Below are 27,805 nucleotides of genomic sequence, written 5' to 3'. Positions count from 1 at the left end.
AAATAATATAGTTTTTAATTGTAAGGTTATTTCTACCTACTAAGGTTTAGTAAAACAAGACTTTTCTAGAGCAGACATTTTCAAATTTGATTGTTTTGGATTAACAGCAAGCAAAAAGCTAATATTAATTTTAAAAGAAAACATTTTAAAAAAGGCCAAACTATCTGAAGCAAACCATATTGGCCTTTCTCTCTCCTAAAACAGCTGGTTCTCGTGTAAAACAAACTAAGCGCTTTTCTCTCCTCCATCATCCTCATTCACAAATCAAATTATGCAGTTTTCATAGTAAAGTGAGCTAAGTGCCCCATGCTGACCCCATGCCTGTGACCCCTTCTGTTCTCCAGGTTCTCGGTCCTCTCCCTCACCACATGCTGCCCCAACACGGGCTAAACGCCAGCTCGACGTAGGCTAACACTATTAAAAGCATGTTTAAATGACTTATGAGCGCTGAGACAACAGAGAGGTCGAACGGGCCGAGCACCCAGGGAGCACAAGAGAAAGGCTGTGGGCTGAGGAACGCTCCGATATTGAAGATAAAAATCAACTAATCGAGTTTGAACTGCCAATACGTTCGATGAAGCTCCGTTGGGTTCAAAAGGCTTCTCTGAATATTTCAAGGTTACGCTCTCAGTCACCTTGGCAGAAAACCTTTGGCTGCCTGGCAAGTCTCGGTTATTTCAAGAAAGGGAATCAAGCTTCAAACAATGAAAGGTCTGAGAGTAGTTAAACTGAAACAGCTACACTAAGCGTTTGATTTAAAACATTATTTATTTCATTTACAATGTCAAAAGGGATGAAAACGGGGGTGCGGAGGGAACAATGAGTCATGCAAAAATAGTAAACTAGCTGAAATTCTCCCAACACACCTCAAAAACCACAGATATCCTTTGACCTTATTCACCTCAATTATACCAAATCAAAATTTAAGCCTATAAATAAACCTGGAAATTTCCTGTAACAGTGTTTTCTACATTTAGATCTGCTAAAGCAAAGCACCAGCTAGCTTTCAGCACTATGAAGAGCAGAATGAAAGGGGTTAAAGGCCAGTTGCTTTTGTTAGCGTGTTCTTTTCTTAAAGATAACCCTTGACCTGTTCCGGGGTCAGCAGTGCTCTCTTGCCACTGCTGACGGTGTCTGACTGGGTGCTGAGTGAGAGATCGGTCACTACGCACTGATCCTGAACACTGTTTGGTCAGATGCTGATTGGAGACAAGCACAGGTGATGAGTCAAACTGTCAGGATGCATTGTGACACTTTCCTTTGGCCAAAAAAGGCACAACTGCCTTTTAACGTGTTCTGATTTTCTAAGCATCTGACAGAATGAATCAATCATTGTGGAACAATTCCCTCTGCGCAAATATTAGAACACTTAAACCGGTTCTTCTGCGTCAAAAGTAAACTAAAATTATTATTAACTCATTTATTCACCTTCTTGCTGTTGCAAACATATTTGACCCTCTTGTTTGAAACTTAAGTTGCTTCAGTAAATGTAAATAAAAGAATTGTCCATTTAAGCCAACAAGGCAATTTGTTAGGACAACAACAATGTTCTTTTTTTTAATGTTTTTTTTTAAGTTCAGAAATAAATACCTCTGTGTGATGATTCCATACTCATGTGATCGTTAGTCTCGCTGAATCAATGAAATCAAGTAAATTCTCAGTTTATAATGGAAGACTGGGAGGATTTCTTCTTTATAGGTGTTAAGTGTTTTAAATAAGAGCGCCCTCTGGTTTTTGGAGGATTTACTGCTAATCATACAACCCTGCTTTGCTGACAAGAAGTCCATGACAATTTCCAACTTCAATCACGTTTGTGCTTTTATTTCGACTAATGGGGTATATGCACACAGACTTTTAAGTTTTAGACAACCAGCCTGACGTCTTTCGGTGGTCTTTTCATAACAAAATCACCATGTTTAAGATCTGTTTTCTTTTAAAAGAAGTGATCTTCACTGTCTAATAGATATATGATATGAAGTGGCTCTCAGACCGGACAAGTGGCACTGCGCTAAGTTCCATGTTTCCCCGCCACCTCATTAAAATATAAATATTTATTTTGGTCCAGTATTTTCTATGGTGTTTCTTTGCTAGCCTGTTGTCACTAATCGTGCTAGAGTTTACACAGTCCATCATCTCATTTTATGCTTGAAAAACTAAAGCAATGCTTAAGTTTATTTAACTGGATGTATTTTGATTACATTACAATGTCCATGGTGGAATACATTTTAAATTGTTGCAGAATCTATTTCAGAAACCTTTTCACTGGAACTTTGCCATAGGCAAAAAAAAAGCTGTGCCTATAGTCCATTGCAAAGTCTTAAACGGAATCAGTAAATTAACTATAACTATACCTATAGTTAACTATAGTAAAAAATATGCTACTTTTTTTTTGCTATGTATTTTTGTTTTGCTTGCAATGTTGTGGTAAGTATCAGAACTGTGTAATTAAATATTATTTAAAGGGCACCTTGGTGAAAAATCTACTTTTCAAGCTGTTTGGACAGACATATGTGTAGATGTAGTGTATAGACCGTCATAATAGGGTGATATAATAACACCGAGTCCTTTTTTTTTTTTTCAATTTAAAAACTTAAAAACGGTGGACCAATTGGAGCGGTTTTTAGACTGACCACAACCCCCCACTCGTTGAATTAACTGATAGCTGCACGCATTAACACGTCACGGTAGTCAGTGTATAATCATATCAACAAATAGAAAATAAAATAGAATCTTGTGAAAGGCATAATGAAAAATCTGACGGGTGTTTTACGCTGAAACTTTAGACACATTCTGGAGACGCAAAACACTTATATAAAATCTGTAAAAAAGGGGTAACCTAGGTGCCTAGGAGAAGCACTTTAGCAGCATCTAGAACAGCAGCCTGTAAGTACATTTAAGATTTGTTTCAGTTGTTGTGTATGGTTTGAGGACTTGTTTCCAGCTGTTTGTGTAAAGTTGTAGGACATTTAAACTTGCTTTCAGTTGTGTATAATACTAGAAGTTGTTTAGCCACTGTTTCCTTGGTTACTATAAGAGCTTGTGTAGCGAACGCAGACGCGGTTCGCGTCGTCCGCCTCAGTTTCGGCCCTTGTTTTGACTCGGGAGGCGTGTCCAAACGCCAGGTAACCACTATATAGTGAGCACGGTAGCATTAGTCGGCAGGAGAAGCACTTTAGCAGCATCTAGAACAGCAGCCTGTAAGTACATTTAAGATTTGTTTCAGTTGTTGTGTATGGTTTGAGGACTTGTTTCCAGCTGTTTGTGTAAAGTTGTAGGACATTTAAACTTGCTTTCAGTTGTGTATAATACTAGAAGTTGTTTAGCCACTGTTTCCTTGGTTACTATAAGAGCTTGTGTAGCGAACGCAGACGCGGTTCGCGTCGTCCGCCTCAGTTTCGGCCCTTGTTTTGACTCGGGAGGCGTGTCCAAACGCCAGGTAACCACTATATAGTGAGCACGGTAGCATTAGTCGGCAGGAGAAGCACTTTAGCAGCATCTAGAACAGCAGCCTGTAAGTACATTTAAGATTTGTTTCAGTTGTTTTGTATGGTTTGAGGACTTGTTTCCAGCTGTTTGTGTAAAGTTGTAGGACATTTAAACTTGCTTTCAGTTGTGTATAATACTAGAAGTTGTTTAGCCACTGTTTCCTTGGTTACTATAAGAGCTTGTGTAGCGAACGCAGACGCGGTTCGCGTCGTCCGCCTCAGTTTCGGCCCTTGTTTTGACTCTCGAGGCGTGTCCAGCTGAATTCAATCAGCTAGTGCTTTGGGGTTATATAAACAACTAGTTCACCGCGGCAGCGGTCGCGGCAGCCTCGTGTGAAGACCGACGAGGGTAAAGACCATCGACTCTACCTGCGCGACTCCACCGAGCAAAGACACCGACAAAGCACTTGAGTACTTTACTGTATTGTTTTACTTCACACTTATTTTTTGTTGTCAGTGCACTTTTATTATGTGTTTTCTAATTCCTGTTGTTACTAACACTCGCAAAACACGGGAGGTGCGCTGCAGGCGTAATCCTCACAACCTTCGTTCAATACATGTATCTACTATTTCACAACTCTCTCTCTCCGTGGGCCTCTGGAATTGTCAATCAGCTGTTAACAAGGCTGATTTTATTACCTCCATAGCTACATATTCTGACTATAATCTCATGGCTCTAACTGAGACCTGGTTGAGGCTACACATGCTACTCTTTCTGCTAATTTCTCTTTTTCCCACACTCCTCGTCAGACAGGGAGAGGGGGTGGGACTGGACTACTAATTTCCAAAGAATGGAAATTTACTCTGATACCGTCCCTGCCAACAATCAGCTCCTTTGAATTCCATGCAGTCACCATTATCCACCCCTTCTACATAAATGTGGTTGTCATCTACCGCCCACCAGGTAAATTAGGTCACTTCCTAGATGAACTGGATGTTCTTCTCTCATCTTTTTCTAATTTTGCCACTCCATTATTGGTGCTAGGTGACTTCAACATTTACGTTGACAAACCGCAAGCTGCAGACTTTCAGACTCTGCTTGCCTCTTTTGACCTAAAAAGAGCACCTACTTCTGCTACCCACAAATCAGGTAATCAGCTAGACCTTATTTACACACGACACTGCTTCACTGATCAAACAATAGTAACTCCACTACAAATATCTGATCATTTCCTTCTGTCTCTCAACATCCACATTACTCCTGAGCCGCCACACACTCCAACACTGGTTACCTTTCGCAGAAACCTACGATCTCTCTCACCCAATAGACTATCCACCATTGTTTCAGACTCTCTTCCTCCATCTCGCAAACTCACTGCACTTGATTCGAACAGTGCCACTAATACACTCTGCTCCACACTAGCATCATGTCTAGACCGATTATGTCCTCTTGCATCCAGGCCAGCCCGTGCCAGTCCTCCTGCACCCTGGCTCTCGGATGCTCTCCGTGAGCATCGCTCAAAACTTCGGGCTGCAGAGAGAATTTGGCGGAAAACTAAAAATCCTGCACATCTCTTAACATACCAAACTCTTCTGTCCTCTTTCTCAGCTGAGGTTACTTCTGCAAAGCAGACGTATTACCGTCTGAAAATCAACAATGCCACTAATCCTCGCCTACTTTTTAAAACATTTTCCTCCCTCCTCTATCCTCCTCCTCCACCCGCATCCTCCACACTTACTACTGATGACTTTGCTACATTCTTCTGCACCAAAACTGCAAAAATCAGTGCTCAATTTGCTGCACCTACAACAAACACGCAAGATACAACACCAACACCACACACACTCACCTCTTTTTCTCAGCTCTCTGAGTCTGAGGTGTCCAAACTTGTGCTATCTAGCCATGCAACCACCTGTCCACTTGATCCCATTCCCTCTCATCTCTTGCAAGCCATCTCTCCTGCAGTCATACCAACACTGACTCACATAATTAACACATCTCTTGACTCTGGTTTATTCCCCACTACATTTAAGCAGGCTAGGGTAACCCCACTGCTAAAGAAACCCAACCTGGACCATACGCTACTTGAAAACTACAGACCAGTATCCCTGCTTCCATTCATGGCCAAGATTCTGGAGAAAGTAGTGTTCAATCAAGTCCTGGACTTTCTTACTCAAAACAATCTCATGGACAACAAGCAATCCGGCTTTAAGAAAGGCCACTCAACTGAGACTGCCCTGCTCTCGGTCGTGGAGGATCTCAGACTGGCTAAAGCAGACTCTAAATCATCAGTCCTCATTTTGCTGGACTTGTCAGCTGCTTTTGACACTGTCAACCACCAGATCCTGCTATCTACGCTTGAGTCACTGGGCGTTGCGGGCACTGTTATACAATGGTTTAGATCTTACCTCTCTGACAGGTCATTCAGGGTGTCTTGGAGGGGAGAGGTGTCCAACCTACAGCATCTAAACACTGGGGTACCTCAAGGCTCTGTTCTTGGGCCACTTCTCTTCTCCATCTACACATCATCTCTAGGACCAGTCATCCAGAGACATGGATTCTCCTACCACTGCTATGCTGATGACACCCAGCTATACCTCTCTTTTCATCCTGATGATCCCTCGGTTCCAGCTCGTATCTCAGCCTGCCTGTTGGATATTTCACACTGGATGAAAGATCATCATCTTCAGCTGAACCTCGCAAAAACGGAAATGCTTGTAGTTTCTGCCAACCCGACTCTACACCATAACTTTTCAATCCAGATGGATGGGGCAACCATTACTGCATCCAAAATGGTGAAAAGCCTTGGAGTAACGATTGATGACCAACTAAACTTCTCTGACCACATTTCTAGAACTGCTCGATCGTGCAGATTTGCACTCTATAACATCAGAAAGATCCGACCCTTCTTATCTGAACATGCAGCTCAACTCCTTGTTCAAGCTCTTGTTCTCTCCAAACTGGATTACTGCAACTCTCTACTAGCTGGGCTTCCAGCTAACTCTATCAAGCCTCTTCAACTGCTCCAGAATGCAGCAGCACGAGTTGTCTTCAATGAACCTAAACGAGCACATGTCACTCCGCTGCTAGTCCGTTTGCACTGGCTGCCAGTTGCTGCTCGCATCAAATTCAAAACTCTGATGTTTGCCTACAAAGTGACTTCTGGCCTAGCACCTTCTTATCTGCACTCACTTCTGCAGATCTATGTGCCCTCCTGAAACTTGCGTTCTGTGAATGAACGTCGCCTCGTGGTTCCATCCCAAAGAGGGAAAAAATCACTTTCGCGAACGCTCACGCTCAATCTGCCCAGTTGGTGGAATGAACTCCCTAACTGCATCAGAACAGCAGAGTCACTCGCTATTTTCAAGAAACGACTAAAAACTCAACTATTTAGTCTCCACTTCACTTCCTAAGCTGCAATTGCCTCTTTGAATATCACACTAATTGTACAAAAAAAAAAAAAAAAAAAAAAAAAAAAAAAAAAAAACTACTAACACTTCCCTTCTTAGACTTTACAGACCTGAAACTTGCCTTTAGTACTTATTCATTGTTGCTCTTAGTTGTGTAAATTGCTTCCTTGTCCTCATTTGTAAGTCGCTTTGGATAAAAGCGTCTGCTAAATGACTAAATGTAAATGTAAATGTAAATGTGCCCTTTAAATATTATTACAGCATCTATAAACATTTTTACAGCTTTTAAATTGCTTTTATATAGCTTTTGATCACAATTTTATAGCTTTTGATTTCAGTTTTCTAATTTTCTAAAACATTTCACACAAATTACTCACCTATTGTTCTAAATAGTTCTAAATTGTTTCATTTTAATGTTGGTAAATAGACCCGTGTACATGCATAGCACTACTATTTTCTCTCTTTTTTTGCCATTTTTTTGCCATTTGTAGTCCAAAACCATGTACCGATATCAAACCATAAAAACTATGGAGTGCACTCATTCAATCACAAAAGCATTACGATATCATCCATTCGTACTGTGAGGGTCGTGCCAAATACAGCTCAATTTATACTTCTGCTTTGAATGTTCACTGTACACGGCACATCATCTGTGACATTCTCTGCTGACATAATACTTCTGAAAACTAGTAGGCAATAGGGTTTCCATGTTCGACTGTGTCAAGTTTTTTTATCTGTGTTTTGAGTTTATGCCAGAAATGTGTGTGATGCTACAGCAACAGTTAGTTTAAACTCATTAATTGAGGGATACAATTAGGAACCTGTGTATGTTCAAAAACTTTAAATCACAAAAAAAAAAGCATAACAAAAGTATCTATTTGGATTTATTCCGTCAAGACTTGTTTAACACTCATCCCACTGGCCTCACTCTGCTCCTATGGCTCTCAACCACACCCACACTAAAGTTCCTGCTTTATCAAGCCAGCCAATCACAGATTTGGAGCTCAGCATCATCACAATTTGGTGGCATTTTTTAAGATGTGTAGGTCAGGGTGCAACTGTGTAAGGCTATGCCAACCCTACTAGATACACACGGCAAAACAGCATAAATTGGACTTTCTTGCATCTCACACATGCCCACAGATTACAGATCATAATATGCATGTTGATAATAGACAAACTTGAATATTGAATTTACTAAGTTTGTTTCAAAGCCTCACTTGGTTAATAACAAAAACTAGGGCTAAGTGATGCTGGGAAATGATGATGCTACCTGACAAGTCTTATCGTCAATCTCAGTTGTACAAGGAACAAACAATAACTTGACTTCTACTTGATCATTTGGAAAGTGGCAGAAGGTAGATTTTTCCGGTGAATCATCTGTTGAACTGCATGAACTGCATCCCAAATACTGTGAAAGACCAACTGGAACCCGCATGGATCCAACATTCTCACAGAAATCAGTCAAGTTTGGTAAAGGAAAAATCATGGTTTGGGGCTACATTCAGTATGGGGGCGCGAGAGAGATCTGTAAAGTGGATGACAACATCGACAGCCTGAGGTATCAAGACATTTGTGCTGCCCATTACATTACAAACCACAGGAGAGGGCAAATTCTTCAGCAAGATAGCGCTCCTTATACTCCAGCCTCCACATCAAAGTTCCCGAAAGCAAAGAAGGTCAGACATGAACATTATTGAGCAAGTCTGGTGTAAGGTGAAGGAGGAGGCATTAAAGATGAATCCAAAGAATCTTGATGAATTCTGTCAGTCCTGCAAAAAAATGCTTTCTTTGCCATTCCAGATGACTTTGCTAATAAGTTATTTAAAGTCATTGCAGAGATGTATAGATGCAGTTCTCCAAGCTCATGGGAGTTATACACAATATATGTTATTTGTAAACTGCTTCATGACTTTATATTCTATACTGTACATAATTTCTGTTAAGTGACAAGACTTTTGTCCAGGCAAAGTCAGACTTTACTGTCCTTATTAAATAATCAAAAATCAAAGCATGATCATATTTTGATAACATGATTTATATTTTGGTAAAATAAGCCTAATCTAGAGGACTTTGCCTTTTATTTAAGCCACTTCTGATACCAAATGATCAACTAGAAGTCAAGTTATTATGTATTGTTCCTAAAACTTGGATCAGACATTTGAAAGGTGGTGTATATTGCAATATGAATTGAATTTTCACAAGATGATTTTAGTCTATTTGGAAACAATTGACAATTTTATATTGACTGTGGTGGTTTTATAGGTAGCAAATATGCATAAAATATAATAAACTAATTACAAGCATAATTGAACAAGTGTATAAAATAAAAATACAATAGAACAAAGATACAAACACAATAATGGAGAGTCTAGTAGTACCGAGGTACAGAAATTAAAGTAATCAAATGTAAAATAACACTTTAAACAGTAGTCAGCATTAGAAATGGATCAAAAACTTGAATCAACGTTGTTCTAAAACTATTCAACAACACCCATTCTTGTCTTGAAAAAATCTTCAAACACTGATCCAGGTTAAATGCTGAATACTGTAGTGTTCATTGTAGAATGAATACAATTAAACATTGTTCAAGCTACAAATTTTATCACCTTTTTGCTTGAAATTTTGCAAAGTAAGAGGCCTTGAAACCAACTTAACTCTAGTAGGGTTGCACCTTGAATGTATTCTGTACTCATTTATTCATCTTCTTTTCGGCTTAGTCCCTTTATTAATCTGGAGTCGCCACAGTGAAATGAACCGCCACCTTGAGGAAACCCACGCGAACACTGGGAGACCATGCAAACTTCACACAGACATGCCAACTGACCCAACCGAGGCTCAAACCAGCGTCCTTCTTGCTGTGAGGAGACTGTGCTACCCACTGCGCCACCATGCATCCCTGTATTCAGAATTGTTTTCTGGTCAATTATAATTCCAACTCCACATTGCAGATTCTCCAATGTGACTATTGCAGCTTCCATTACAAAATGATATACAGTGTCTCAAAACCAATTATGTTGATCGATAAAAATTTACCGTAGACCCGTAAAAGTCTACAGTGGAACGTTATATTAAATATCCAACAGAAGTTACAACAAGCTCCTTTGGGATGCTTCCTATAAAATGTTTACTATTTCTTGTCTGCATTACAATGCTAAAGACAAAAGATTGGATTAATGCACCCACTGAAATGCCTCAGAAGAAAACGACAAACATCTAGACAGGAAATGAATGCAATAGATCACCCAAAAACTGTCAGCCTGCGTTCTTGGCATCAAGGGTTGTGTGTCATCGCTTGCAAACCACAAAGAGTCAAAGGTAAAGCAGCTCAAGCCAAAATGATGCGTTATATATAGCGATAGAAGCCTTGGCCATCTGTGTATACATAATTCAAGTTTAATTAAAATTTAGTAATGACAAAAGGCCAATGCGATCGCAAGCTGCTCTATTAATAGTGCATTGGATAGATGGACCTCCTGGAGGGAAGAGGACGCCCATCATCTTTTCCACAGCGAGGAGAGCAGTCCCCGCCCACGACTGGCCTCGTCACCTTGACAACAGGCCACAAACACGAGTGAAGAGGCAGACAGACAGCAGAGAGACCAGGATGTAATCTGTTTTACCACACGCTCTTGGATTCTAACCAGTAGGGTGAAATGCATTTCCAACCCAAAGCCATAAGACCCTCCTACATCCTGTGGCATGAACATCTAAATCCAGACTCCTAATACGGATTGACGTTGACACTCAGGTCTTCCATACATCCTATGCAAATATGCATTTTAGCCGTACTGGTCAAGCGTAGATTGCGGTGTCCGTTCAGTCTGTCACGCTCTTTTTGATGAGTGGCACATGTGTCTCAGGTGTGTGACCGGTCCCGACAGCACACAACGGCTGCGACAGTGGCTAATTAAAACATAAATGATGTGATTAAAGGGACAGACCGTTGCTTTCCCCACCTGGTGCAATCTTTTTTTTTTTTTGTTGGGGGGCAGATGCATGAGGTGCATCTGCTCTGCAGCAAAGCCGTTTTTTTCTCACCGAGCTTGTATTCTACCTTTGATTAAATCAGCACAATGCTAAAATCCTATTCGGCGATGTCCCTTCAACATCATCAGATTATCAGCCTGAGACAGAGAGATTATGGACTGTGTGACACTCCTCAGGAACAAAGAAAGCTGAAGCCTATGGAAATGCACGGAGGAAAAGAGGGGTGCATCAACCTTGGATGCAAATAAGCTTTGTGGTTTGAAGGTAGACATTGAAAAAAACAGACAGCAGGCAGAAACCAGCGTCTACTTCCCAAACAGTGTTGCAGAAAAGCATATTTGTGATGTGCGTAACGCAATTTATATTGGTTTGATTTATTTTTTGTAACATATTAAGGATCTTCCTTTATTTAATTATATTATGTACCTGATTATATAACACATAAAACATTGTGGATCGAATTTTTATTAGAAATATAAAAATTTAATTTCTGTCCAACACTCAGCAAACTGTCCCTGGCTCTTTAGGTTTTTGGTTTTCTCCGCAATTAGTTATGTTTACATTGTAAAGGTATTTTAGAATGGTTCTTTTGCTTTATACCAATTTATTATCAATTGTACATGTTATTCTTCTAAATTTTCTAACAAAATGATATTACATAAATGTAAAATGTGGATGTTGTTATTCTAACAACAACAGTAGACAGTAGAGTCCAAAGTCCAGCAATGTTTTAGAAGTCATTCTCTTATGCTTAACAAATTTACATTTACAAAAGTACAAAAGTAGAGTAAAACTTTGAAAATGTGCATAAAAAACATGTGCGCATAACTGAGTAGCATAAACTTTTATTTGATAAGAAAAGATGCATATAGTTTCCCACTGATGAATTGCAGCTGGAAGGGCATTCATTGCGTAAAACATTTGCGGGATAAGTTGGCAGTTCATTCCGCTGTGGCAACCCTAGATTAATAAAGGGACTAAGCCGTAAAGAAAATAAATGAATTAATGAATGAAGATGCACATAAAATTAAAATCCAGTATGCACAGAAGAACCAGCAGCCTGAGAACATTGTAAAAGATCGGAAAGGTTGTTTTGGTCATTCTAAAATACCTTAATCATTTCAGTATTAGTGTTAATTATATTATTATATTTTTACCTCCAGAATAGTCAAGAGCATCTGTGGTCAGCATCTCACGCCTTAAAATGCCACCACGTGTTCATTGCATGTCGACATTAGTCTTCTGAGGCACAAGTCCTTTATTAAATAAAAAAAGATTAACGCAGCTTCTCGTACCACAGTAAATTTTGTTTTTACTGTTGATATTTAACGCCAGTCAATCAGGAAGTGAAAATTTTGTTTCTTTGACTGATGGAAATGCTGCTTTATTCGCATGTCTTTAATGCTAGGGCTGGGCGGTATATCTGGGTATATATCGATATGATTCCCCAATGCGATGTGGTATTATCCAATATCGTTCAAAACGATATGATTTAAGACCACACATGCGCATTCTGCGCGAAATAGACCACTCCAAGCTAGCACGCGAGCTTTACTTGCACAAATTTGTGCATGCACAATTGAATCATTCACTCCACGAGTCATACAAAAGACTTCCTCTTCATGTGTAAGTACATCACAGCTGTCCTTTTACATTATAATACATTTAGCTCCGCGTTCTAGTCTGTTATAATTTATATGCTTAACAAGCATTTCATCACAATCAATTTCACTGAATCAATTTCATTACTTTTCATATCTATAGTCTATTCATTTCCATATGTAATATTTAGTAAAACAAGTTTAGTCAAAACAAAAGAAGTGTAGGATTTTTACATTGAGTGAAAGACTTCTCTTTAGATATCTTTCATATGTTTTATAATTGTGCATAATCCATTTTAATACACAGCAGTTTTAAGCAGGAGAAAAACTTGTACCGTGTTTTATTTATTAAAGATATTGTGCAGCTGTTATTTTTTGTGCAGCTGTTTACTTGTAAACAGGGAGAGAAACCTCTGTGTTTGATTTATATTTTGCTCAAAAATGTTTAATAAAGTCTTAATAAAGGCTTTAACTCTCAAGTAAGCATTTATGGGAAAATATCGAATATATATCTTATACCTTCATTCCTCCTAAAATTACTGGGATATGATATTTTGCCCATATCGCCCAGCCCTATTTTATGCAATAATAATTATGCACTTTTCCACACAAAATTTCATTTGCATCTTTGGATTGAAACATAACATCAAATGTTATGTCACAAACATTCAGAAATTCGACTTTTTTTTGGAACCTGTTTGGAAACTTTAAATAAAAAAAATTAAATGGCAAAGAATGTTATTATGAAATAGAAGCACTAAGAATTGTCAATTTTGATAAACATTAATTACTGGCCTTAAAATGAATGTTCACCCAAAAAATCATTTCTGTAATCATTTATTCTTTCTTCACCTGTTCAGAACCCTTGAGTGTCATTCTTCTTTTAAGCACAAAATAGAATATTTTTAAGAAAGTCAACAACCAGAAACCATTGACTTGCATAGTATTTGTTTGTTTCCACTGTGAAATTCAGTGGTTACAAGTTTCTTCAAAATATATGATGTGTGCAAGTTCAACAGAAGAAAGATTTGGAACCATTTCAGGGTGAGTAAATGTTCATTTTTGGAAACACTACCCTTTAAACTTTTGACTGTTACTGCTCATGCAGCCCATATGTAGATACAAACAGAGGGGGTTTCAACCCTGGGTGCAAGAGGTGAGGGTGGGTTACTACACACAGGAAAGCAAAGCACAGAGTTGTAAAGGGAGAAGAAGAGAAAAAAGGCACAGTTCAGGTTTAAGAATCCCTTTCATATGTCAATAGTGATATTCAAAGACTGAACACTTTAATTGCATGTGTGTGAGACTAAATTTGTCCACATGACCCACAGCTGCACTGAAACAAAACTCTCACCTGGCACAAATGAAAGTTACTTTGTTCTTTCATGGAGAGTAAGACATTCTGATTAGTGACAGACCAATAAATCGGCTTTCTAAAACACATTTTACCACTAAATGGATTTTTTTTCAATAATACGCTCACTCAGTGTGTGAAAAAACACATTAAATGAAAGATGCACAGGTATTGAAAATTTGCCTGATACAGATCATTAGTAACGGTTTTATCTGGAAGCAAATAGGGATCCACCACCAATACCATTTTTTTAGAACCGATCCAAAAATTTGTCAATACAGATCTGATCCGATAGTGTGTCGTATTTGTTTTTACATAACACAGCTTCTACTGAATTTAGTGTGAACTTAAGCACTTGAATATTCATCTGTACTTCACATTTAACTATCAAATTTCAGAACATTTGGGATATAGTAGGCCTACATGACACATTTTTAGGGCCTTACAAGCTACCTTCAAGGCTTTTGTTGGCTTTTAAATTCCACAGAATATAGCGAACGTGCAAGACAGGATTTTGATTAGTCCCAGCTGGTACTCGATACCTGATCTAGCAAAAATATGCAGTATCGATAAGCCAATATCGATCCCAACATCAGATCTTTGCATCCCTAAAAGCAAATAACCAATATATATTATTCATTCATTCATTTTCGGCTTAGTCCCTTTATTAATCAAGGGTTGCCACAGTAAAATGAACCGCCAACTTATCCAACTTACATGTTTTACGCAGTTTGTGATTGTGCTAGTCACTGCGCTGCCCTCCAATAATTGATAATTAATAATTAATAAATGCAAATTCTTGATAGGACTTTGAGTATCATTACAAAAACAAACCAAATACAGTAGATTTAAAAAAAAAACTCTAACAACAGCAAGCACTAAAAATGTTTCAGATCAATTGCGTTCTAAAATACCTTCACAAATAATCGAAAGTGCATAGGCATAAAACATCAAGGTTTCAATTTACAACTGTTATTGGTGCAGCCCACCTATGACAGAATAATTTTTTTTTTACTTTTTATTATTTTTTTTATTAGAATATGCAAAAAGGTATATAAATTGGGATCATACAAATACAAAGAAACATCAACAAAAACAACAAAAAAACAAAAACAATAAAAATATAGTCAGGTACTGGTAGGTGCGTGTGCGCGTGCGTGTGTGTGTGTGTGTGTGCATGCAAAGGTAAATTGGTGGACAGGTCAGAGTACATACATAAGGGATCAATCATAACAGTCAATAAATGAAGAAAGTACCACAGATATAAATAAAACAGATAGAAAGAAACCAGTCAGTGGTAAGGAGTAACACCAATGCTTAGTAATGTATGATAGTAATAATGACAGTAAAAAGAAAGGATAACAGAAATAATAACTGACAATAATAATAAATCACAAGTACTACACCAACTACTACTACTACTACAGAAAGTTACTAATATTACAACTACTACTGCTTCTACTAAAGCCACAACCACGATTACTACTACTACAATGTCTACTTATACTGATACTACTACAACAACAACATCTACTACTACTACTACTACTACTACCACAATCACTGCTACTACAACATCTACTACTGATACTACTACACCAACAACGACTACTACTACTGCAACAACAACACCTTTACTACTTCTGCTACCACTATACCAACGACATCAACTATTACAGAAACTACTATAACTACTACTTCAATAATCACAACTATAATCGATACCACTACAATGACTACTAGAGCTGCACGATACTGGCTAAAATGAGAATCGCGATTTTTTTGCTTAAAATAATCACGATTCTCTCACGATTCTGTAGATGTAAAATAAAGGTATGGTAAAAACAAACATATGGCACAACATCGATAATAATGTGTAGGTCTACTGGTTTCTATAAATAGCCTAATTCTATTCTACTTTTAATAATTCTGATGATGAATTATTATGTTTGAGATATATGCTTGCAATCTGTCATATCAGAAAATTTTATTCAGATATTAAAATCAGACATTTGCCATTATCAGATTATATTCAACATTATAGGCTAGAGTAGTTATACTGACACTGTAAACATTTATTTTCATGCACAACTGTGGGTTCACTATGAAAGAAAAAAACATATCAAATACTTGTCGTAATCATAACTCTAAAATGCGATTTGATCCTTTAAATGATGATCACACTTTCGGTTTCTTTTTGAATGCTGTTCATACTTCCCACACGGCTCCCAAACGATCTTGCTATTCCACAAACTGAACATTATTTACAACAATTTATTACCTGTTACTCGCAACATATGCAGTTTCTGTTCCCTAAAGTACACGCACGCACATCTATCATTAAGTAGAGCGTGCACGCGCCTTTTCTGCTTACGGTCAGCAGCTCACGTCACATGTGTGATTTCCCGGCCGCGTAAACATCATTATATGAAGACAAAAATGACATTTTTAGGTGATTTATACCTTATAAATACAGTATGTAAGTCATTCAACATCATTTGGAGGTGTCAATGTCACTGAGCAACGTATGTGAAACAATAAAAAAAAAAAGACTCGTGCAGCCGCCTTTTCTTCTCTCCTGAACTTGAAAATATGATTGACAGAATCGTAGAAATGCAGAATTAAGATCGTCTAGGGGGTCGAATCGAGATTGCGATCTTTTAACGATTAATTGTGCAGCTCTAATGACTACTACTACTACTACTACTACAACAACTACCGCAACCTTAATAACAATGGTATAAATACTTATAATAATGAAAAAATAACAGGAGGACAAGTCAAAACAGTAATAATAATAATGATAACAAAAGTAAAAGTAATACTGTTAGTGATAAAAGTGACGACGTGAAGGGAGATTGAGAAATCAGGGGGAGGGCAAGAAATAATAACAACAATAATAAAAATAAATAATAATAATAAGAATAGTAAATAAATAGTAAATAAATAATAATAATAGTAGTAGTAAGTAGATGAGGAAAGAAGAATTAAAAATAATAAATAAATAAATAAATAAAACAGAAAAGGAAGGGGAGGAGTCCAAGAAAAGAAACAAAAAGAGTCAAAAAATAAAGTGCAGCAAACAAAGCAATGAGAATAATAAAATTAAAAAATTATAATAAAAATAAAAAAAACATTACTATAATAATGATAATTACGAACTATACAAACGCACAGGAAAGAATAATATTAAAAAGATGTATGTATTAATAACGTGATAACTATAATATACTCATGCTGGTAATAATAATAATAGTGATAATAATAAAAACAACAACAGCTTTAACAATAACTTGAGGAGGTGGAAGTTATATGATCAGAATTGAGGTATAGTGTTTGTCGTTGTTTTCAGGTGCATTAAAATAAGTGTGACGTGTAGCATGGATCAGTCCAGTGCAATGCCCAGGCTGCCATGCCCACGTCACACTGATTTATACTACCGAGTCAATGCATCCGTATGCTCCGGCACAGCTTAAGGCCCAATCCCAATTCTACCCCTTAGCACTTCCCAATTCTCTTTAGCTTGAAGGCATAGGGCTAAGGGAAAGGGGTGAATAGCCTTTCGATTGAAGATTTTTCAGGACCACTCTCGAAACCAAGGGGTAAGAAAATTTCCCAGAATACACCAGCCAGTGTTTTACCGCCATGTTTTTAAAACAAAAATGCTAAAATGAAAACCGCTAAATTATGCGTCCTTCAATCCATAATCATAATTCCTGTATAGCAGTCCCACAACATTCTGACGCCCCATTCACATGGGGCTTCAGCGTCAACACTTCCCATTCACTTTGAATGATGTGACATCAGGGGTTGCAAAACTGCATTGTGGATCCGTCGGCGCCGCTTCAGAGGCGTTGCTCGCTGCAGAAGTTGGGACTAGTTCAACTTTTCAAGCACCGACAGAAGTGACTCTGAAGCCCCGTGTGAATGGGGCGTGACACTCTAGAACGCTCAAATACCCAGTCAGAAAAGTCTAGTGGTTGGGAATGAGCTTTTTACAGTATCTATATATGTCTATAATGTTAATGTTGTTTTTGTGTGTTTACAAAGATGAATATGGCCACTGTGTAAATTTACGGTACAGTTACGATCTTATTGCCACATTAGATCGTTATGATACCATGATATCCTTGCCTTCAGTGATTTCCGGAAGATAAATACAAAAAAAATACACAACTGAAATAACTACAGCAGTCACGATCGTCTGATCTCATATGTAGCAAGAACTCACGTTGACCTATGATGACGTGTGCAGGTGTTTAGTGCTGTCCCAATTCTTAGGGTTAAACTTTGAAGCCCTTCCCCTTAACCCTCGGTTTTAAGGGCCAAGGGGAACAAAAATAGAACTGGGATTGGGCCTAAGAGTGGTTGCATAGCCCTCGCCATGGCTGACACCGACGCTGATGTGCACATCTCAAAAAATTTAACTACATATCGCAAAAACACGTAACGCAAGCTCTGTGATTGGTCGGCTTGGGTAGCTGTGATGAGTGTGGGCAGTATTGAGAGCCACGAGCCTGATGGAGCGAGTATAGAGTCCTTTAAAGGAGCTCTAAATGGAAACATTTGTTTTGTGTTTACCTTTATGATTACAGTTGATGCATGTCCAACGGTTCCCACTACTGAATGAGCAAGTATTAGCTACTTGTAGCGTTCAGAAAAAAACAAAACACCTGAGAATAAGCACAACACAGAGGAACATTTAAACCTATTGCCAGCTAACGTTTCGAAAGTGTTATTGCAGATCAACACAAACAGCTCGCAGAAGTATAAATGCACAGCAAGGTAGTCGCCGTGGGTCATGCCGATCACTTGATGCAGGAGTATAAACCAGCCTTAACAACAAGTGTAAACAGATCCTTTAAGTTGCCACATTATGATAACTGAATCTAAATTAGTGTCACAAGCATCATGCCTGAAACCTAAAGAAAGAGCAACTTAGACATTCTTCAAAATTTCTCCTTTTGTGTACTCACATTAATCATACTGGTTTTGGAATGCATAAAAGATGACAACCTATTCATTTTGCGTTGATCTAATCCTTTAATTGTGGAGTAAATACTCAACAGTAATTCAGTTCGGCTGTAATTCGCAGTACAGTGGGGTTTTGTAAGTGTGGAATTCTGAGTAACTCTCCACAAACCTTTCGTCAAATTGGGGGGTGGGGATGCTGGCAAAATGAAAACAAGGTGGCCGCTAAGCAGTTGAGAAGTTCATCCAGAGTTGACTTTCTCTCTTTCCATCTACTTCTCTCTCTCCCTCCCTCTCCTTCCTCTAGGCTTGACTGCCGGAGAACGCATCTGGTAACGTTTACCTCGTGACTTCAAACTTTTCTCTACTATTATACAACAGGGCCCTAAACACAACACAAACACAAACCAAGTCTTGCTAACTTTTTACAATGGTAACAAGACCAGACCAGGGCCTTACCCTCCTGTGGGCTTATTCAGGTGAACCCGTTTTACGAGCATTCTTCAGCGGAGCCAAAAAAAGAGAGGAAAAAAAAAACCGGGAGTGTGCACTTTTTACTCTTCAAACCTTGTTAGTCATTTTCCCCCTCCACCTCCAACAAAAAAACAACAACAACGGAATCAGATGGGTGCTGGAAAATGCAACAACTCGCAATGAGTAAATGACAAATGGAGCACGGCTGTAGTTTCCTTTCACCATCTCAGGAGAGAGTCTGCATGCACATAAAGTGTTTGCATAAATTTCCAAGTTTCACTTTCAGACACCCACAGCACTGCAGAGCTTCCTTCCGCGTATGTGTGCATATCATGCACATGCCGACGCCAGGCACATCCAGCTCGTCGTCACCGCCCGAACGACCTTGAGCCAGTCGTGCAGGAGTGTCGTCATGGCAACACAGCTTTACACAAGCAGCCACAGCTGGATGCAACTTACACATTCCTCTTAAATTCGACTTGTGCTATAGGACTCTGGAGGGAGCTGTAAAATGCAGCCGACGCGCACGACGACACTCGCACGCAGATGCCATGCAGAGGCTCTTAATTATGACTCATAAGTTTCCAAATGATTCGAGCTGAATTTTTGACTAATGAAAGACAAACCTTCACAGTTCCACTTGTGAGTGGAGTTGTTTATTAACCAAAGGAGCATGAAGAAATTGTTTTAATGTATTCCTTTAGGTGGAATAAACAATCTAGCATCCATTCATGGGTTTACAGGAACTAAGTGAAATAAAATGATTACTCTCTATGGAGAGTTCACTTTACTTTTCTGCTTACTTCTCTAGTTAGCAGACTGGAAAGTTTCAGCAGCCTACAAATTACGATGATCCCCAAATCGGGAGTATTTATGTCTGAAATGTTTTTGTTGAGGATTTGAGCAGGTACAATAAATCATTAATATGCAGAACGGTTTAGTTCAGCCAGAACTGTAAGTTATGGCCTTCTTTCATAGAGAGTAAGACATTCTGGTTTGCTAGAGTTCAATAAATCAACAGTTAGAAAAGGCAGTTTACCAAAAAAAGAAACTTTTGCCATAATTTACACACTCTGTTAAAAACAGCCAAAGAGCTAGGCATGCATCGATATGGAAATTCTAGCTGATACCACAAACCGATAAGTCTTCATGTTTTGAAACCGATAAACGATATTTCGATTGATTAATACAAATATTGATCTGATTTTTCAGAGCCAAATAATAGTAACTTAATACAAACACGTACAGTAGACAACTTTACATCGGAAAAACTAAGAAAACTGGTAGGAAACATTAAAATCTTTTACAAAACTAAGAAAACTGGTAGGAAACATTAAAATCTTTTACAAAATCACTTACAAATTGGAATTCTGAAGTCCTTTTTTTCTCCACAGTGCAATTTTTTTTTACACATGCAGCATGCATCTAATGCGGATCAACTGGTGGAAATTACCAATTATTTTTATCTGTCAAATATTTGTATTATCTGGCTGAAAAGGATAACTTTAAAAATGAGACTTTGTTTGACAGAACAATATTTGTCTGAGATGCAACTTTTGACATTCTGAGGATTCAAAAATTGCAAAAACATTTTTAAGAATGTTAAGAATAAAGTTTTCATACATTTGTGGAAATAAATTTACACAAAGTCTTAACGGAATGTAGGGCTGGGCAGAATTGCAAAAATGCAGTCTCAATAATTATTTTCCTCATTGAACAATAACAATATGCTTTTAGATAGAAGTTTTTAATGATTTCAGATTTAAAAGAGTATTCAACAATGACTGAAGCCACAAAAATTAGAGGGTCCAATAAACAGCATAACAGTTTTGGCTGATAAATTTTTAGTGGACGAAAATTTGGTACATCTCTAATTTCAACACACTTTTAGATTCCTATTGTTGCACATTTCTGCTGTGTGATTGGCTCTTAGACCAGTATTGAGTGAAAAGGTCCAGAGCTTATCATTGTTATTGACATAACTTTTATGGAGATTCGATGTAATATAGTTTATTGACCAGACATAACAAAACATGATCTTTTTTTTTAATATTCTAATGATTTGTGGAATAAAATAAGAAATCTATAACTTTGACAGATACAATGAATTGTTGATTATTGCCAAAAATACATCCATGCAGCATAGAACCATCTTTGTGGTCCAGAGTAGGCATGGGTCGGAATAGGAGTCTGATAACATTGGATAATGATATCACAGTATTATGGTATTGTAATTACTGTTCTAAAATCAGTTCTTTTTAAATGTCTGTATAAAAAATGTCAAGATTTCCACCATTGAACACAATATATATTTTATTTTGAGAAACATTTAAGATATTTTGGAAAAGTAGACTTGCCAGGCTAAATAATTCAAATGAATCATTGACTTCTGCTGCCTTCATTACTTTTAAAAACAGGTTTCTTTACAACTTGAAAAGGCATTTTTGAAGATCTTTCTTTTTTAGGATGGATGTTGGTTTAGAAGCTAAATAAAACAAATAAAATAGTCATAAAAAACATGTATATAAAAAAAAAAGGAAAACTAGAAACTAAATATACTCTAGGAACTATATAACAGAAAATGTTATTGATTTTAAAACCTCACCTTTTTAAAGCGCAGTAAACCTTGAAAACAGTTATCGTCCCATGCGTAGTCCAGAGTCACAAATATGAATTCATCAGCCAACCCCAATATGACCGCATATACATTGTGCATCAATAAAACAACATAAGCCCCACTAACTTTCACTGTACCTAATATTAACATTCATTTTCAATTACCTGATTACACACCGTCATTCAAGATGCATTACCAATTTGTGCATTCAAATGCATCTTTTGCAAACTTTTGTTTGGATTTTTTAAAACCCTTCCCTCGTATTTTGTCACTTTCGCTGTTGTGTTGAGTGCTACACGCGACTTTTACTGAATGAACAAAGCCACATCACATGACTTTCGAGCGAACAGGAAAACAAGTGAATGAAAAGGATGTGGTTGGCAACTACAATTCTGATTGTAATTCATGTTTTTTTGTGCAAAGTATGAATAGCTTGTTTTACTTTTTTTGCTCGGTTTTTTACTAATTAGCAGAATGGAAAGTTACAGCGGCCTGCAAACTCCAAATCTGCAGGATCCATGTCTGAAAATGTTTTCGTTAAGGATCTGAACGGCTGCAATAAATCATTAATAACCTGTAAGTTCCAAGCGGTTCGTTTTTCGATTCATTTTGCACACATGAGTCACTGAGATGTGAGTCAACCTCACCACGCGTATTAAAAGTTTACAGGGCTAAAATAACCCGCCTGCACCGACACCTTTAACTACTCTGAGCAAAAAGCCACTGCAAGTAGCAGGTATCACATTTCAATTAGTGCAACAATCAAGCTTTTGTTTCAACCCACCGCCACCAACACAAGCGCCTTGGAGCAACACTATACACCCCCCACCATTAATCTTACATTCGAAACAAACACACAGATACATGATATAACTGGACCATTTTCCCTGCTCTGAAAATAACCGTCACCCACAACCACACTGTTTTCCTTCTTTCACTCTCATGCAGCACTCAGAGAATGGCAGCATTTTAACTTCATGAAGAATTGCGAACTGACAAATGCAAAATGAGCCAGGACGATCAGATAAGTGTCAGAAAGGTGACGAGAAACACATTAGTCATTCTGTTACTTCAACAGTCGCAGCCTCACAGCGGTAAACCACACAATATCTACGCCAAAAAGAAGTTTAAAAATGTTTATGGTTCGACCAAATTTAACTATTTAATTTAATGTCCATCTTCCATCCATCACAACAGATGAATTTTGGATAAGGTTTTAAGCTGGTTTCTGTATAATGGAAGTCAATGAAGACAGGAAGCTGTCAAGCTCTACAACTTTATTAAGGTATAATAAATGTGGTTTATATTTCAAGACATTTCCGCAAGTCTTCTCAGGTCACATGATAATTTTGCTTAATAAAACAAAACTAAGCAACTGTTCATCTAAACACGTGAATCAGATAATCCAGTTTACAAAACTAGTCTAACTGAATACAAATAACTAACCAATCTTGTTAAAGTTAAAATTATATTTAAAAGCTTATTATAAACATACTAAATAAATAAACAAGTGAATAAAGTAATGAATCTATTTATTTGAATAGATAATTAAAATAAATAAATATTTACCTCAGCATATAACCAAAAATTACCAGTAAAGTTTTTTTAAAAACAAGACAAAAACTAAATAAAGTTACCAAAACCAATAATAAGTACATATTAAAATCAGAATAAATATTAAAATGTCACATAAATAATATTAACTTTGATTTACGCACCACAGTTAAGACAATAGTTAGCCATTGAATGGCAAGATGATCAGGGAACAATGACTAAAATGTTTGTCTGTCATCATACAACACAAGATAAATAGCAAAAATGGGCAACTGGTCAACTTTTATGATACTTAAATAACATTTTTTTTCCTCCCGCTGTCCAGATCCATGCTCATATTAAAAAGACAATGCAAAGTTTAGTTTTTGAGGATTACTTCATTATACACCACACACAAAAATTTAAAAAAAGTGTTCAAATCGAAACTCTGACAGTCCTTCAATCAAATCATGGGAAATCTTTTGCGCAAGCATTTTTTTCTTCCCCTGAGAGTGTCCGAGTTAATGAGTTATAGAGCCAGAGCTAACAAATGGACGAGGACAGAGAATCTATGCATCCTTTAATTCTTAACCCCATCTGCAGTCAAAGCGTTCAACACAAGATTGATTCATAGTTAATGCAGCCTGACGCTCGGCGTGTGAGAGAGAGGGAGCAGGGGAGAAAGGAACAGATAAAGGGGGAAGGGGGGCTCAGCCTGCGACCAGTGTGAGGAAGAGTTCAGAGGGTCTTTTCCCACACGCAGTCAGGGCATCCGTGGGTCCCGTAGCGTGTGAGCACCAACATACAGCACTATATGCAGCAGAACGCATGTTCTGTTCTGTTCTAGTGCATTAAACTACTGAAATAATACACTATATCTGATATGGTGAATACAAAGCTGCAGACCAAACTAGAAATGTTATGACATAATTATTAGAAAGATTCTTAATATACTGTGGAGGCAGTAAAAGCAAATCAGTCACGGTTTCAGCTATGTAATATTAAACAGGCAGAGTACAAGCATGTTGTCTACCAATGTACAAATATTAACCAAATATATATCAAATGGATTTCTGGAAAAAGTTGGTACAATAAATGTGGTTCTGTGATGTTTCTATAAATGGGCAGTGAATATTTTCTAAATGGTGGGAAGTGGTCAAGCTCTCCTAGCTCACAAAACTGCTGCAAATGGATCACTACATAATGTGAGTTGCTGTAAATTTAGAGGAACTTACTCAAAGTTTTCCAGCAGCGTTGCAGTGCACTGAATACCTCAGGCTAAATCATTGCAATTAACATTGCAGGAGCGAAGAATGGGAGTGTTAAAATAGCGCTTGATGACTCTGATAAGATTCGTTCACGTTTCTGCGTCCACAATGTACACGTTCTAAACGTGCCTGTCATGGTGTCTGGATAGGGAGACAACCATAATTATAGAATTTAACATGGTCAGTGTGATCTCCATCACATTTGATTATGACAAAAATAATAACCATTGGAAAAATGTACGATTAATAAGACTCATCTTGCTGGCTTGCCTATTAGCAAAGTGGTAAATGCTGGTTTTAAAGTGCATTATGACTTCAATTGCTTTCATGCACTCCAGTTTGGTGAGCAGAAGCGTTAAAACAATGTAATCATGCTCTGCATTGATTTGTTCATTTCTAACCCATGAAAATTTAATCTCCACCCTCTGTGTCACAAACCAGGAAACCATCTTGTTGTTTGGGTATTTTGAACTACATCATAATGAAGTGAGAGCTGAAGCTACAAAATATCCTCATACAACTACATAACACACCTGAAAAAATTATGTGTTGTTGCAGTTTTACATTAAAGGTCAGAATGAAAAAAAAGTTGGAAGAATAAATAAAAACTTTAAATATTTATGTTAGAAGAAAACTTCTTGCTAAAACAAAGTAACTTCAGCTCGTGTAAACGATCAGCTGATCCTACAACTGGTCAACAAACTTGCTTCTGATTAAACATCATAAAAAGAAAAAACTCAATTTGTTGTTATATTAACCTCGATATTATACAAAACAACCATGGAAATCGCACAATAAACAACGTTCCCCAAATAACTTATTTATTTAAGGTCGTAGTTCAACTCAAAGGACACAAACTGCATTTAAACCTCCTTTAAAACGATGATTAACTTGGTAAAACAGTGTTAAACTGTGTCTAGATAATGCCAAAATGTCCGTAAATATATTTAAAAATCTATAAACGGATCCTGTTATGAAAAGTAAACAAACATGCTGGAGAATGTTGTCTCTGGCAACACTGTGTTACTACGATTATTGTCTCAAAGGCAGAATAACTAGGTGGCAAGATCCCCACCATGGACAAGAATCTGCTTCTAAATAACCGGCATCGCGTAACATTGTTTCAAGAACACAACATTGTTCAAACGTCTTTGTTTACGATCGCGAGAAAGTGATTCGTTTCACTTACCGGTGCAAATGTATCCAGTGAAACACTCCAGTTTCTTTAAGCCACTTCTACGCATCCGCCATCTTCAGCATTAGCTATGTTTGTTTAAATGGGAAACACTCCCAAAGCTTAAAGAAGCCTGACTGAATCGTGTGCGCGAGGGCTTGTGGGTAATGAAGTTCTGCCATCCGGGCGATCAGCGCATTCTCCTTGAAGCTACAGAGGATAAAAACTACAATTACATGAACCCCCGCAGATCGAAAAATAGACATCCAGTAGGAGATGGGCAGTAGTAGCAATATCGTAGAAAAAAATATAGTGCATTTATTTTTAGCTCAACCGAGGACCACATAGAGATAACAGTCACGTATCCCTAATGAGTACGGTGACGTACGCTTTTATTTACATAAGTTGTGAGTGATGAATTCGCTGTGTTCGCGCGAGATCGAATTATCTGTTTCGTAGCACACCTTTTTATTCATAGTATGCTAAATCAAATCACTTTATTGTCACTTCAAAATGTACAAATGTCTCTTGTGATTCATCAACAATGCAGTGACTGTAAAATAATGTAGCCTACAAAATATTACACATTGTAATATCAGTATGATATATACAAAAATATACTTTAGTTTAAATAATATATGCACCATTTAACCAGTTATTTGAAGTTGCACATATGTTGCAAAATAGTACTTTACAAACTAAACCGAACAAATATACCCTAGATATCTAAATGTGGAAGCAAATTTATAATTTAAACCACATATGCGTATTTAAATATTAAAGGTTTATGTCACTTTTGAGCAGGAGTGGCCAAACTTTTTCTTTTAAAGGGCCAAAATCAAAGCTTGATTAAGACCTGTGGACTGAAAGTAAATATAGCAAACTATTACATTAAAATTGCCATGGGTAATTTCCTAATTTATTTCATAATTTTTATAAATAAATAGAAAAAAATACTTCAATCGTATTTATGAATGCATGCAATTCTTTTTGAAAATGTATACTATTTTAAAAAACTTATTACAATAAAACCTTTAAAAAATATATTTTTGAAAAATCAAAACAATGGAATTCAATGCTAAAAACAGTAGTTATGCTGAACCTGCCTTTGCCTTGATTTGCAGGTTGTTGTCTTCTGCTTTGTCCCCTATTCGTTAAGTGACAGTATGGACATTTTTTACAAATCTAATTCATGTACAAAGTTAAAGTGAAACATTTAATTTCAGTTTGCTATTTTTGTTGCTCAACAATAAAACAAACAAACAAACAAAAAGTTTCATTAAAATACAAATGAGAATCTCCATCAAAGGCATTATCAAGCCCTTCCCAATAATTTTCCTTCCGGTGGGCCAAATCCAAGGATACAAAGGGACAACTTTGCTTTTGAGGGTAAAGTTATATGCAGTTTATTAAAGATACATTTAGCACAAATAGATTGTTTTCGCTTTAGGCTACTTACATTTTGCTGACATGATATTGTGTATTTTTGCAGTTAATTTCCCATACAGCTGCATGTGTGTTTTATATAGTTAACAAGTTGTTCTCATGCGGGTAAGATGCCCTCACAATCTATTTTATTTATGCGAAAGTAACAAATATTAAAAAGGAGAGTTCGTTTTCTCTCATAGTACTGCGTGTGCAGGAAGAGATTCTTCAAAACATATTGTTTTATACATTATAAATGACACAGTAAACTAAGCAGCATTTCTGTAAATTATTAAATGCACATGGATCTGATATTCATAATAAACTCTCATTCTGTTGTGCATTTTTTATTTCTCATCAAAGTATGCCATCCATCGCTCACATTTTGACAGTGATGATATTTTTTGTGAAAATGGATGGCATACAATAACATTTGAGATATAGTTTGTAAGAAATATGTCTTTCACAGGTAAAGATATCCTCGAAAATTAATTTTAATTGTGCAAAACTACAAAAATAACACAACAAATACTTACACTAAAAAAAAATTACATTTACTGTT

The 27,805-nt window shown here is 37.2% G+C and overlaps 2 protein-coding genes across 3 annotated transcripts in view; one reads left to right on the top strand and one right to left on the bottom strand.

Annotated features, from left to right (window-relative positions):
- Positions 1-25,919, bottom strand: part of ncoa3 (nuclear receptor coactivator 3) — an 87,523-nt gene extending 61,604 nt beyond the window's left edge. For both annotated transcript variants that reach the window (XM_021479799.3, XM_687846.11), the window contains exon 1: positions 25,834-25,919. The gene's annotated coding sequence lies outside the window, so the exon portion shown is untranslated. The remainder of the gene's footprint in view (positions 1-25,833) is intronic.
- On the top strand, positions 441-6,910 carry LOC141376699 (uncharacterized). Its single transcript, XM_073917235.1, has 3 exons — positions 441-504; positions 4,171-4,389; positions 4,471-6,910. The coding sequence occupies exons 1-3, from the start codon at positions 441-443 to the stop codon at positions 6,642-6,644; spliced, it is 2,457 nt and encodes an 818-aa protein (XP_073773336.1). The 3' UTR covers positions 6,645-6,910.
- Positions 25,920-27,805: the final 1,886 nt, after the last annotated feature.

This window comes from Danio rerio, chromosome 11 (assembly GCF_049306965.1).
Source record: "Danio rerio strain Tuebingen ecotype United States chromosome 11, GRCz12tu, whole genome shotgun sequence".
Classification (NCBI taxonomy): domain Eukaryota; kingdom Metazoa; phylum Chordata; class Actinopteri; order Cypriniformes; family Danionidae; genus Danio; species Danio rerio.
Note: the sequence above shows the minus strand (reverse complement) of the source record. Positions and strands in the feature narration are given on the sequence as shown.